This window comes from Carassius gibelio, chromosome A3, assembly GCF_023724105.1.
Source record: "Carassius gibelio isolate Cgi1373 ecotype wild population from Czech Republic chromosome A3, carGib1.2-hapl.c, whole genome shotgun sequence".
In the NCBI taxonomy this organism is placed as follows: Eukaryota; Metazoa; Chordata; class Actinopteri; order Cypriniformes; family Cyprinidae; genus Carassius; species Carassius gibelio.
In genome coordinates this window covers 18,325,834-18,339,404 of record NC_068373.1, presented here as the reverse complement: position 1 = coordinate 18,339,404, position 13,571 = coordinate 18,325,834, and the positions used below count along the sequence as shown (strand labels likewise).

Sequence of the window (13,571 nt, the reverse complement as noted above, 5' to 3'; positions counted from 1 at the left end):
ACCTTTTTTCTCTGTCTGGCTGTGGCCCAGCAGGTCTTGGCACTGACCTCAGCACCACCACACAGTCGGGAGACCTGCCATCCACGGAGAGGGACCGGGGCCGGGCCAAAGACCGCAAGCACCACCATCATCACCATCACCACAACGGTTCTCTAGATAAGGAGCACTATGGACATGAGCGAGAACGAGGGGACTATGGCCACAGACAGTCTAGAGAGAGAGACCGCCGCTGGTCCCGCTCACCGAGTGAGGGCAGAGAGTGCCTGACACACAGACAGGTGGGCGATTCCTTCATAATGAACATATCAGACACATTAAAAATCTTTTTTTTAAATCTTTAGTATTGTCCAGTAAAATTATCCAAACACCCATTACAAAAAAAGTTATATTTATTTAGTCAAATTATTTAAAATATTAATCATAGGTATATTGTTCTTAAAGGTACAATTTGTAAGATATTTCCAGTAAAATATCCAAAAAACCTCTAGGCTAGTATTATATATTTTGTCTAGCTGATTACTAACAATATTTCTAATGTTTTCAACTACTTGTAAATCATGAGAAAATTACCATTCTAAACAGTGACAAGGAGCAGTGCAGTCGCCTGTCAGTGACGTTAGTTACCCTTTGTTACCACCTTTACTGACGTAGAAACCACATGACAACAGTGTCATGGACAAATGCGGAAGTAGTGACTAGCGTCCAGCAAACCACTAGCTTGCTTCAAGCAGTTCCTTATTTACTTCTTCTGGCATGTTTAATGGTGGATTGTGTTACTTATTTATGGCACATAAATACTGTTTACCATCTGCCGCTGGTTTATCGTCTGCCGCCGATCTCACTTATGTTTTACTCGACAGGTGAGTTGCTTTGATTCGTATCTTTACAGAAAACATATGCTATTGTAATGGTCAACCAAATTAGTATTATGGGGCATACACAGCAAACGCGGGGCATCGTGTCTCTAGACATGCGCGAGGACGCATCTGATCCATAGTCTGATCGTGTCTTTGCATCGGTTAAATCCGTGATTTATCTTTCCGTCTGATAGATGGCCGTCAGCGGTTGGGTATAAGACAACAAATCCCATCATTCCACGCTCCTCCTTAGCGTCATCAAACCACGCGATTGTTATTGTTTTGTTAGTGCGCCCTCTAGTGGCAGGTCCTACAACCTGTACCTTTAACTTATCAATTTTTTTTTTTGTAATAAACATTAGTCAAACATTGTTAAAGTAGACAAGAAAAGAAAAAAAAACTTATTTCCTGTAGGTTCTGTAGATTGCATATGCACTACCATTCAGAAGTTAGAGGTTAGAATTATTTATTTGTTGCCTCTCTTTAAAACTCTTGTTGCCTCTCAAGTAAATCTTGTTTTAAGGATGTTTGGTATTTTTACTGAAAAACAAAATGAAAATACTGATAGTGAAAAGTGAAAGGATTTTTGCAGAGAACCCATCTGTTTCTTGTATTAAAACAGGATGTTTAACTAAACGTTTTTATATCTGTCGTTGGTAATTTGTGCTGTTTATTTGTATTGTGACAATATTATTTTCAACAATATTGTGCTAGTCAGGACCAAAAATAATGTGACCAGTCTAAATTAACTATTTCAGTTTCATTTGTATTGACAATACCCAGGCTAATTTTGTCAAGATCAAGTTATTTTCACCGAAAACAGAATTCAATTCTTCAATTCTTTTTGTTGTTTTTTCTTTCTTGTGTCCTCTCTTTTCCCTGTGATATGTTGCTTTACATTTGGTTGTTTATTTTATGGCTGTCTGCATCGGTCGTTTTGCTCTTACTGCTTTTCAATGTCTCTCATTCCTGTATCTCTTTCTCTCTCATGACTGCGCTCTTTCCTCTCTGACTGTGGTGGACGTTTCATCTCCTACTGTCTTTCTTCTTGTTGTGTGGTTAATTTTGTGGTTCTGTTTTATTTGCCTTGTTCCATTTTCATGTAGGGCAGTAGTTCAGTAAGTGGCAGTCCAGTCCCCTCCACCTCTGGGACCAGCACGCCCCGCCGCGGCCGGCGTCAGCTACCCCAAACCCCCGCTACACCCCGACCCCACGTCACCTACTCTCCCGTGGTCCGTAAGCCCATTGGTGGCACTCCCCCTCCGGGCCAACAAAACCGACTCCCAGCTCCGACTTCCCGTCGGTTTAGCCCGCCCGGTCCAGAGCCCCCGCTTCCCCCTCACCACCATCCATCGCCCCCAAACCATGGCTCTCCTCACTCCTCCCGTCATGCGCACTGGGGCCCCAGCCCTGCGGAGAGTGTGGAGGGTGACGGTTTCTACGATGACCAAGACTATGAGTTCAATCACCACAAGCCTCCATCCTATGAACAAAGCCCTGTGCAGGGTAACCCTCACCCACATTCCCCCAGGACTTCACGCCACAGCACCCCGCCTCATGGCCAGCCAAATCCGCGGCGCATGCCAAACGGATACCGTTCATCATCGCCCCCTCCCCACCACCACACCCCCAACCACCAGGGAACTCATAAGCCTCCTCATCCCAGAGGGCCCAGGAAGGGCCTCCATGAACCCTACAGTGAGACTGATGAGGATGACTGGTGCTAGCCTCTGGGACGGGGAGGGGTGAGTCTTTCCACGCTCTCTGGAACGGACTGCCACCATGCAGAACGCAGGGTCACGGTGAAACAATACTCTCACCGGACTTGCCAGTCTGTCCGGGGAAACACTAGGCAGTGCGCTGAATGTCCACAGAGGAAATCTAGGCATGATTTGTTTCTTTCTATTTCTCGTTTCTTTTCCGATTCCTCTGCTGCTGAGTGTTTCCCTGAAACAGTGGTCTGCTAACAGTGAATATAAAGACTTCTGAATATGAAATTCTCTTCTTAGCCTTTTCAGAAGAATACAAAAATTGTTTTGATAAGGAGGAGGAATCTCTGAACTTTGTTTCCCAGGAAATTTCACGCAGTCCCTCCGGATATGAGACGCTAGAAACTCTAGCACTCTTAAAAAAAAAAAAAAGAAGGTGGATCACTTTTTATTTCACAGAACTTGACTGGAGATTCGTTTATTGCAAAAATCAGTCCAGATGCTGGGAAATATCGATGAGTTTTATCATCTGTGTTTACTGTTGTTAATTATCCCGGTGAGGGGGAGGCATTTGTCCATGTGGGTAAATTGTGGGTGGAAGTTGGAGATGGGCGGAGGTGAACTCACCTGAACTAAAATAGGAAAGCCCACCCTGCACTCCAGACCCCTAAGCGCAAGAAAGAAGAATCACAAAAAATAATAATAGGAGAGAAAAAAAAAATGAAAAGCTCCTCACTCTTTCTTCTTCTACGACTTCGTCTTCTGCTTCTCATTGGAAACACTGGAGTTTGAATCTTCTGTTGCACTGCCCAGCTTTGTTTGAACTCCCAGAAAATACATTCCTTGGAAATTCTGCATGATTAAAAAAGTAATAATAATAATAATGAAAAAAAAGTAAAAAAAAAAAAACAAATACATAAAGAAATGTTGGATAAAACGGGGGATCAGTTCCTTGGCTCTTTTGTCATGTCCGTGACGTTCTCTCTCTCTCTCTCTCTCTCTCTCTAACGACTCTCTGAGATCCCTCTCTCCTGAAGGAGGAAGGGGGAGAAGAAGCCATTGCTAATGTAAGTAAATGGGTGACCAGAGAGATGTTCGCAATGTTTTATACCAGATTTGGTGCCAAAGGCCACATTCAATAATGATTGCGAATCAAAAATAAATGGATAGCACAATTATTTTGTTTTATAACCTTTTTATTTACATTCCTCTGTCAGTGTGTAGATGATTTGCTCACCTTTACCAAAATGCAGATATAGTAGCACATAAACATATAACAGGCAAAGGACACATGTGATTCTTTTCCCTTACACCGCCGTAAACGGCCTCTTCCAGTCTTCCAGAGTAAATACAGAGACAAAGAGATGAGGGGGTAGAAAAGAGAGAGAGAGAGAGAGAGAACCTCTCCATCTTTACATATGATTTCATGTTGATAATGATGATAATGTGTGTATAAAGATAATTACATAATTGATGATGATGGTGATGATGATGATGATGATTTTAATTTGGTTTTCTACCTGTTTTTGTATGTGACTCAGCTGCTCTTTGTATTGCCATTTCATGTGAGTTTTGTGTAGATGGTGTGTGGAGCTCCGTGATAGTGATCCGTTATGGGCCATGACAGAAACCCATCTGACCTTCAGTCGACGTCCTCGTTAGTTCGACAACTTCGGATGTTTCCATGGAAACAGTTTCTCAGCCATATCATTGAGCATTAATGAGAGTTTGAAGCATGCATCTGATCTCGAGTCTCTGTAACTGTGAACACTTTTTATCAAGAAGGGAAAAAAGAAAGCAGAGAAAGAGCTGACTAGTTATCGACCATATTGATACAAACATGTTATGTAAATCTTTAAAGAGCATTTAGATATTAGCTAAGTAAACAAGGATTAATTCGTTTGGCATAAAATGCGCACGTTTTTTTATCCATACTTTCAGTAATAATATTTATTTTAAAGGATGTTTAAAAAAAAAAATCAATGATCTATTTAGAACGATTGTTGTTTAACTTTTAAACCAGTGGTTCTCAACTAGGGGTCCTAAGCAAAAAAAAGAAAAAAAAAAAGATGACAAATTATTAAATTAATTGTTAAGATTAGCAATCAATCACAGAATAAATCTTAATTTAAAACAATAAATAAAGTTACAAAACAAGCAGCTTGATGTCAAAAAGGTTGAGAACCACTGCTTTAACTAACCTAAAAAGTACCCCCCAAGACATTTTAAAGTAAGCTAATGGTGAGAAAGGAACTGAGCTCCACTACCTCTACTCGAGCAGCAGATGGCGCTGTGATCCACATTGTTCTGCAGCCAGTGGCTCTGGCTCTTGTCAGTCTCACCTTTTTCTGTTCCATGTGTTTATGTCAATGACCTGTACACTGAAAGAAGTACTTTGTGTCTGTCACCGATGGTGCACGGTTCTGTGTTCAGGAAATGTAACACAGCCAATCAAACTGCACAGGAACATGTAACACAGCCAATCAAATTGCATGGGTGAAACAATGACCAGGCCTTTTCTGCCAAAACTTGTCTCTTGTGTCCCACTGATCTTTGTGTCTCTTCGGCCCATACTACCAATCGTCATCTCAGTCTTCTTTATGAGGCAGAATCCTCTGTTGAATGACTCTGCATATACAGACTGCTGCCGTAAGAGTCCAACTTTGCAGCATGTGCAAATTAGACAATGTATGTAGCATTTACTAACATATTATCACACACAATCCCACTTGAGTGAGTCCTGTATGTAGCATTACTGATGAAACTGGTAAGTTTGTGGCTCTCCTTTGAGACTGTGTTTAAGTGTGCCCACAACTGGTGAGTATATTGTCCTTGAGGATGTAAACATTAGATACAGGATCAAAGTTTCATGTCTCCCCTTGCTAGTTGAGCATTATTAGTTTTGTTGTTATTGTTTCTTTGAGAACTGCATTCTTAGGAATGCATTACTGAGATAATCAGTGCCTTATTCACTGTTATTTAGACCACACATCCCATTTTTACACATTTATACAGCTGCAATGTGTCAGATTGCAGTCAAGCAGTCTCTTTCTCTTGATTTATTTTATCCACAACAGACATTTAACTTCTCAAGGCTTTAGTTTATAAGGAGAATATCTATATATGCAATACAAACCTGTTTTGAGTTGCAAGAAGGAAATCATGTGAAATGTTGTGTCTATATGTTTGTGAATGGTGTGTGTATATTTTTGTGATCGGGTCCATGATGATGTGTTGGACAAAATTTGACAAAGAACATGCATGATGCTCTCTCAACTTCTCGATGTGTGTGTGGCTGTGAGAGAAAAAACAAGCGTTAGTGTGAATAGGACATTGACATTTCTCATTGTCTGTCATAATTAATCATTACTAACAACTTCAGTTCATGTTTGGCAAAACAAGTGACAATTAAAAATACAATGCTGATGTGGGAGTCGCACTGTAAAAATAATTAACTAAAAATAAGCAAGTTTTTGTGAGAAAAAAATAGAGAGAAGCTTTTACCTCGAGAACTGCATGTGCAATGTGCATGCCACAGCATTTTATAATAAGTTAACTGCAGGAATTAAAAAAGAAAAAAAATGTTTTGTAGAAGAAAAAAAAAAACACAAGTACAGATAAATCTTTTTTAAAAGTAATATATTCCTTTATGCTCTATTTTTAAAACAAAACAAAAAATAATATAACAACAGCATATTCTTTGGAGGAAAACCACTTTGGTGCAATTTGAAAGTTGTTTGTTTCTTTCTGTTTCTAGCTGTTTTTTTCTGCCAACTAGAAGGAGAGACACTTCAACACTATGTTCAGGGCACATCAGTATGACTACTGTCACACAAAAAAATAAATAAATAAAAGAGTCAAGAAGAAAATCCTTGCTGTTTTTGATTCAGACCTGGAATGTGCACAAAGCTCTCTTGGTGTTTAGTTTCTAAACCCCTGCTAGCACTATGGTTTTAAATTTCTGATTCTTTCACAATTCCAGAAGAATGTGCATTTGGCAAAATGAGGCATGATTCCGAGCACACAGAGCATTTACTCTTGTTCTCTGTTTCAGCCTCGTCTGACACAACAAGACCATGGGAGTAGTCTTAGGAAACCTCCAGAGCTTCAGAGATCAAGTGTCTTGCTTTAATGCAGTATGGTGTGTAGAAAGTGCTCTGAGCAGGACTGAACACTTTCCATTCATGGTGCTGCTGTCAGTTAGATGCCCACACACTGTTGGCAAATATTTGAAAAGCACCAAGTTGGCCCCCAAAGTCTTAGACATGTCTTCTATTTTCCTTCTTTGAGCAACATGCGTTTTCAATAGTTTGTATAAAATTTCACAGATTGGTCCAAAAAGCATCTTGTAAGCTTAAGTGGTAACAAGGAAATCAAATGCAAAGAGGGGAAAAAAATAATTGTTATTATTTACTCATCCATACATCATTCCAAATCTATAAAAAAAATTATATTGTGTGTGCATATACATGCATACACACACACACACACACATACAAACTGTATATTCTATGGCCCTACACCAACCTTACACCTAACCCTAACCCTCACAGGAAACTTTGTGCGTTTTTGCTTTCTCAAAAAAAAAAAAAAAAAAAAAAAAAACTCATTCAGAATCAGAAAGAGATTTATTGCCAAGTATGCTTGTGCATAAAAGGAATTTGTTTAAGTGACATAAGCTTCCAGTACACAGAGACAACAACACACAGGGGAAAAAATTAAAAAAAATTCTGTATGGTTTATAAGCGTTTTGAAAAATGGGGACATGGGTTATGTCCTCATAAGTCTCCCTCTCCTTGTAATACCTGTGTCATACCAATGTCATTATACAAAGTTCGAGTCTCAGGCCGCCAAACTACTACGAATGATGTGTCCCTTGAGCAAGGCCCCAACTGCTCCCCTGGCACCGCAGCATAAATGTCTGCCCACTGCTGTTTGTGTGTGTGCACTTTAGATCGGTTGAATGCAGAGCACAAATTCTGAGTATGGGTCACCGTACTTGGCTGTATGTCACTCATATAATAATTTTGAATAAATAATAATATTGAATAAAAAAGGTAATTGTGATTTTTCATCTCACAATTTCAAAGAAATAAATTACCGGACATAAATTCAGAACTTTGAGTTTACACAATTCAGTTTTTGCCACCATGGAATAAAAAATATATAAATAGCTATATATAAGGTAATTTACTGTATTTTTTTTCCAGAATTGATAGGAAAAAAATATATTAACTTATAATTGCGAGAAACAAAGGCTAAAATGTGAGATAAAAATCCACGATTACCTTTTTTATTGTTTATATTCTGTAGCAGAAACGCTTCCAAATAAAGTCATAGGTTTAGAACATCATGAGGGAGAGAAAATGTTGACAGAATTTTCATTTTGCGGCGAAATAACGTAACCCTTCACTATATCACAAGTTAAATCGGATGGCATGGTAAAAAAGATAAGCTTGTCCCTTTTCTTTCTACCCTTGCTCTGTCCTTTTCTGAATATGTTCTATTGCTGATCCGAGTGTTGTAAAGTCGTTTGGTCAGTAGATTGCAGGAGCTAACGGTGCATTCCTCTGAGGTATCAGACACTGGTTTCAGGCTCAGGTTTCAGACTCCAAAAGGGAAGGGCGGGGAGACACATTCCGTTAGCAGGACAATCGATGGGCCACACAGGCATTCAGTAGCTCCCCTCCCCTCCCCCTCGACTGTCTGCTGTCGGCCAGATGTGCGGATGTGTGAAGGGTGCTGTCCTTCCTCTGGTCTATTAATACCTCCTTCCGCTCACTCGCACATTCCTCTCTCGCGCCTGCTCCCTCACCCCTTCCAACATGGGCCATGATCTGTTGCGTCAACAACAAATATACAAACGGTTCAAACGCAGATTGATATATCCATTACAAGTATTTGCCCCATCTAATTAACATTGTTTGTTAAAATAGCGCTACAGTGCTAGTAAGGTCTTTTTTAAAACAAGATTTTATTGTAGAAAATCTGCATAGCCTACATATATATATATATATATATATATATATATATATATATATATATATATATATATATATATGGTGAATTGCCTTATATAGTAACGATGTTACGTTACAAATCCGCGAGGGTAGCCATAGCAACTACGCTTCTCCAGCGTCGACTGTTCGCGAAAAATAAAGCTGTAATCACTTCAAATCTTTAGATTAATATATATTCGGCTTTTAAACCGATATATTACTTGATAATTGCATTTCTATGCGTCACAAGATAGCCTAATGTTGGATGCAAGCGAAGAACTTCAACAGACTTTAACCCCTGAAAATTGTTCGTAACGTTAACCATTTTTCGCTCAGTGCAGTTTGGATCAGGAAGCATTGTGACGTAAGGTTGGTTGAACACAGACTCACAAATGTACATATACTAAGATAAATATGGAAATACAATATGAATAATGACAGTGGCTAACAAAAGAAGCGTTAAGTTTGGGTTTAACTGCACTTGCTAATGGCCCATTAATAACCTGTGAATTGGTTAAACGTTTTACTGCTTGTATTCTTTTGTTCACCCATATCCTGAACCGGATATGGGGGCTGAAAAGAAGTGGGAGTGTGAAAAGAGACGGCAGCGATCATCCGGCCTGATGTGTTCACCGCATCCTGCCTTCCGCGAACACCTCATGCCTGCGAGCCATCCGCGCCTCCGGTCACGTGACCGCGCACAGCAAAAAAAAAAAAAAAAAACCCTCAACTGAGCTTGTACAACTACACACAAGCCTAGCTGACTCAGGCATTTCATTTCCCAGATAAACCGGTCTCAAAAATGCGTCACACACAAAAGTTAGATTTTTGAGAATCTTTTATTGTACAAAAGTGAGGTAGATTTACACCATAACATCATGATGTTTGTTTGTTCTAGCTTATGTCATGTCGACCTGCTGGAAAATCCCTGCTCATTATCTGGCTGACCAGCTACAGTAGTTTGCTTTCTACCAGCTTGGACCAGTGTGAAACCAGCTACAATATTCCTAAAAACAACTTAATTTGGATTTTCCAGCAAGAAGACCTCAAAATAAAATAAAAAACCCCCGTATGGCAATCCTGACAGGACTTTAGACGAATACAGTCTGAATCCACACATAGAACAATCAGAAACCATTCTCGGCCAATAAATAAATAGATAATAAAGTTCATGTGGATATCCGATGAGGTTCTCTCAATCACACTTCTCGTAGAAATGATAGTACCGCGTCATGTCCTGAATCAGAGAAACACGGTAGCTTGAACAAGCACCATTATACATTTCCAAAACAAGCCGCTCTCCGATGAGCAATCAGCTGTCACATTGTTCCACTGAGTAGTCACCCACTGACTTCTCCACCTCAGTCAAGTGCCCTGAGTACTACAGCAGAAACTCGGTAGTAGATGTGCGCCACAATAGCATACGCTTCCCTCAATAGTGCGCAAAGTTGACTTTGCCGACTTTGATGTGCCATTGCGGTTATTCTTGTCAAAACGTGACAATAGTTCTTGGCATAGGCACGAGTGACAGTGAGTCCATTGATCTACCGCAGATGGCGGGATTGTTCTGGGTTGCCTGAAGAATTCCTCTGACCTCCACGAACTCCAGCTTGGCTTTTTTGCACGGCAGGAAGTCGGGATCTGTGGCTGTTTTGCTCCGTCGCTTTCTAGAGTGACGGTCCAGTTTGGTTGGATTGTAGTTTTCTTTGTCCACTGTGAGTCCTGCAGGCTCGGGTGCATGTGAATGACCCTCGAGTCTGGACCTTTGCTCATCCTCGGTAGCTTGTGTCTCTGCCGAGCGCAGAGCTTCTGTCGTGGCGCTCGTTGTGTCCATGGGCTCTTGTGCTTGTGATGTGCTCTCCGTCACACCGTATGTGTCAGAATGCCCCTTTTCCTCGCTTGTCAGTCGGGCAGAGTGATACATGTCCCTTGCAGATCTCATGACGAGCGTCAGCAACAGGCTCCGGTGGAGCCGGAGTCCACCGCGCTGGGTGCGCGAGCTGTAGATTTTACTCAACGCCTGGACCATAATCTGCTTGGCCTCCGCTGTGATATCCATTGTTCTTAATTGTCCAATTAACTTTGATTCTCTCTTTAAATATACAAACACTGTTTAGGTAATTCCCCCTGAGCTCAGTTTCCTTTCACTGTCGTTTCATTCACCGAAGTAAACCTCAGCGTAAAGACAGCGGGCTTTATATAGTTTTGGTGACGTATGCGGTTGTGATTGACACCCGGGCTCCGCCCATGACTTGCGGCTCATGTTTGGGGGAGTAAGTCAGAATGTGTGTCATTCTTTTACCGATGTTATCTGTCAGAGGATTTTTTTTAATGATTAGTTACTAAATTAGTCATCAATTTGCTGTCACTAGGCGAACAATGACCTTTTAAATATGGTGAAACTGAAGTAATCCAACGTCAATGTAATAAAATAGTCTACTATTATTGTTGTTTAATTAGTTAAATTTATTTTGAATAATGTCATTTTTAATGAAAATGTGTTATATTATATCTTAGCTGACACAAAGCCATTTTATTTTGATTTTTTTTATTATATTATATTATATTATATTATTACTCAACACAATGACAAAGATTTTGTCCTTTTTTCTCTTTTAGCCTGGGTTAATAGACACTTTAATTCCCACGGATATTGTTAGCTTATGCCCATATAAGGAACATCCGCTAGTTGGTCCTCTCAGTGGAAAACATCTCGGTTACGTATGTAACCTTGGTTCCCTGAATAGGGAACGAGATGCTGCGGTGACGTCACCACGTATGGGAACACCTCCGGTGTGACGAATGTCTGAAGCCCTATACCATCCCGCCAATCCTATTGGCCAAATGGCGCATAGCACCACCCTACGCATGCGCACGCATGATATACCTGGGTGCAGCGCGCCATTTCGCTCAGATTTCATGACTGAAGATGAAGAAGTTATCAAGGTACGGAACGGCCAGAACCGCAGCATCTCGTTCCCTATTCAGGGAACCAAGGTTACATACGTAACCGAGATGTTCCCTATCATAGGTCACTTCGATGCTGCGGTGACGTCACCACGTATGGGAACGATATACCAAAACGCCTGACGTACCTGATAACTGAGATCCGAGGAAGCATCTGCTCAAGCGGAGAGAACCCGGGAGCCAGGAGCCATCCTCACATCCAGACTGTAGGACTTGATAAAAGTGCTCGGTGAGGACCATCCTGCCGCAGCACAGATATCATCCATAGAAGATCCACTGAGAAAAGCTTGAGAAGAAGCCACAGCTCAAGTGGAATGAGCCTTAATTCCCAAGGGCGAAGCGAGTCCGCGCGCCTCATAGGCCAAAGAAATTGCCTCCACCAGCCAATGGGACATGCGCTGTTTCGGAACCGCATGGCCCTACTTTTATGTCCAAGACAGACAAACAGCTGGTCAGATTCACGCCAAGGGGCTGTACGATCCACATAAGTCTTTAAGCTCTCACAGGGCAAAGACTTAGATCTTCTGATCCAGCCTCAGCAGGTGAAAAAGCTTCCAGGAACACTTGCTGAAAGCGAAAGAGGTTAGATGCGACCTTAGGAACATAGTTAGGCCTGGGCCGCAGCAGCACCTTCACAGAGCCCGGTGCAAATTCCATGCATGAGGGTGAAACAGAAAGAGCCTGTAAATCCCCAACTCTCTTGAGGGAGGATAAAGCCATGAGAAGAAGTGTCTTCAGTGTCAAGAATTTATCCGATAAGGTCTCCAAGGGCTCAAACGGATGCCCTGATAAACCTAGCAACACAATGGATAAACCCCATGAAGGAACTCGCACAGGGCGGAAAGGCCTCAGCCGTCGCGCACGCTGTACGAAACGAGAAACTAGTGGATGACGCCTCATAGAGGCACCGCCTATGTATTCGTGGTAAGCTGAAATGGCTGCCACGTAAACCTAAAAGTGGCTGGTGTTACGCCATCCGAAAAACAATCCTGGAGGAACTCCAGCACTGAAGCCACTGGGCAGTAAACTGGATCCACATTACGATTGCCACACCAGGCTGTAATCAGTCTCCACTTGAAAGCATATAAGCGTCTCGTAGAAGCTGCTCTAGAATTCAATATAGTCTCAGTGGTTTCAACAGAAAGACTGGGACATACTAATGCACTCCGCTCAGTGGCCACGCCCACAGTTTCCACAGATCCGGCCTCGGGTGCCAAATCAGCCCCTGTGCTTGAGATAATAAATCCTGTCTGAGGGGAATCTCCAAGGAGAGCCCGCTAGCAGACTGATCAGATCCGCAAACCACGGCTGCGTGTGCCATCGCGGAGCCACCAGCAGCAGCTGATCCACTCTGTCCCACCGTATTCTGCATAATACCGCTGGGATCAAACGAATCGGAGGAAGAGCATACAGACTGGTCGTGGGCCAGCTGTGAGCTAATGCATCCACGCCCAGGGGCGATGGGGGGCATAGGGAGAACCATAGCGGGCAATGCGTAGTCATGTTTGACGCGAATAAATCCACTTTCGCTTGCCGAATATCCGCCATAAAAGATTCACCGTCTGGAGGTGTAATCTCCATTCTCCCTGTTCCAGAGCCCGTCTGGATAGCATATCTGCTCCGAAGTTCAAACGTCCGGGGACATGAACAACTCGGATCGACAGAAATTTTCTCTGAGACCAGAGAAGAACATGTCTCGCCAGCCTGCACAGGGGGCGAGAGCGTAATCCTTCCTAATGATTCAGGTATGAGACAAACGCTGTGTTGTCTGATCTGAGCAGCACAAGACGGCCGATCAGCAGATTCGCGAATTACTGGAGAGCCAGAAAACTGCCAGTAATTCCAACCGGTTTATATACCAACTGCGTTGTGCAGCTGTCCACACTCCATGGGCTGGTAGCCCTTGACAAACAGCTCCCCAACCGGTCAAAAACGCATCCGTCGTGACGGTCTCTGGGAAAGCTCAAATCCCCAGCCGAACCCCGGTAGGAGAAACTCGGTTGGCATCCATAGCTTTAATGACATCACACAACTCCGTG

General features: G+C 42.2%; 2 protein-coding genes across 9 annotated transcripts in view; one reads left to right on the top strand and one right to left on the bottom strand.

The window, feature by feature from the left end:
* The window catches only part of LOC127950577 (voltage-dependent P/Q-type calcium channel subunit alpha-1A), an 81,241-nt gene extending 76,143 nt beyond the window's left edge, over positions 1-5,098 (top strand). For 5 of the 8 annotated variants that reach the window (XM_052547750.1, XM_052547736.1, XM_052547767.1 and 2 more), the window contains 2 exons: positions 34-278; positions 1,964-5,098. In XM_052547750.1, coding sequence (XP_052403710.1) covers positions 34-278; positions 1,964-2,584 — 866 coding nt within the window. In that variant the 3' untranslated portion in view covers positions 2,585-5,098. Of the gene's footprint in view, positions 1-30; positions 279-1,963 lie in introns of all 8 variants that reach the window. The other 3 variants (XM_052547720.1, XM_052547727.1, XM_052547769.1) reach the window with 1 other exon arrangement.
* A 4,287-nt stretch (positions 5,099-9,385) lies between these two features.
* On the bottom strand, positions 9,386-10,743 carry LOC127950568 (immediate early response gene 2 protein). The gene has a single exon (XM_052547708.1). The coding sequence runs from the start codon at positions 10,622-10,624 to the stop codon at positions 10,055-10,057; it is 570 nt and encodes a 189-aa protein (XP_052403668.1). The 5' UTR covers positions 10,625-10,743; the 3' UTR covers positions 9,386-10,054.
* Positions 10,744-13,571: the final 2,828 nt, after the last annotated feature.

Excerpts from the sequence above, each read along its gene's own strand:
- LOC127950568 (XM_052547708.1), bottom strand. The coding sequence starts at position 10,624 with ATGGATATCACAGCGGAGGCCAAGCAGATTATGGTCCAGGCGTTGAGT.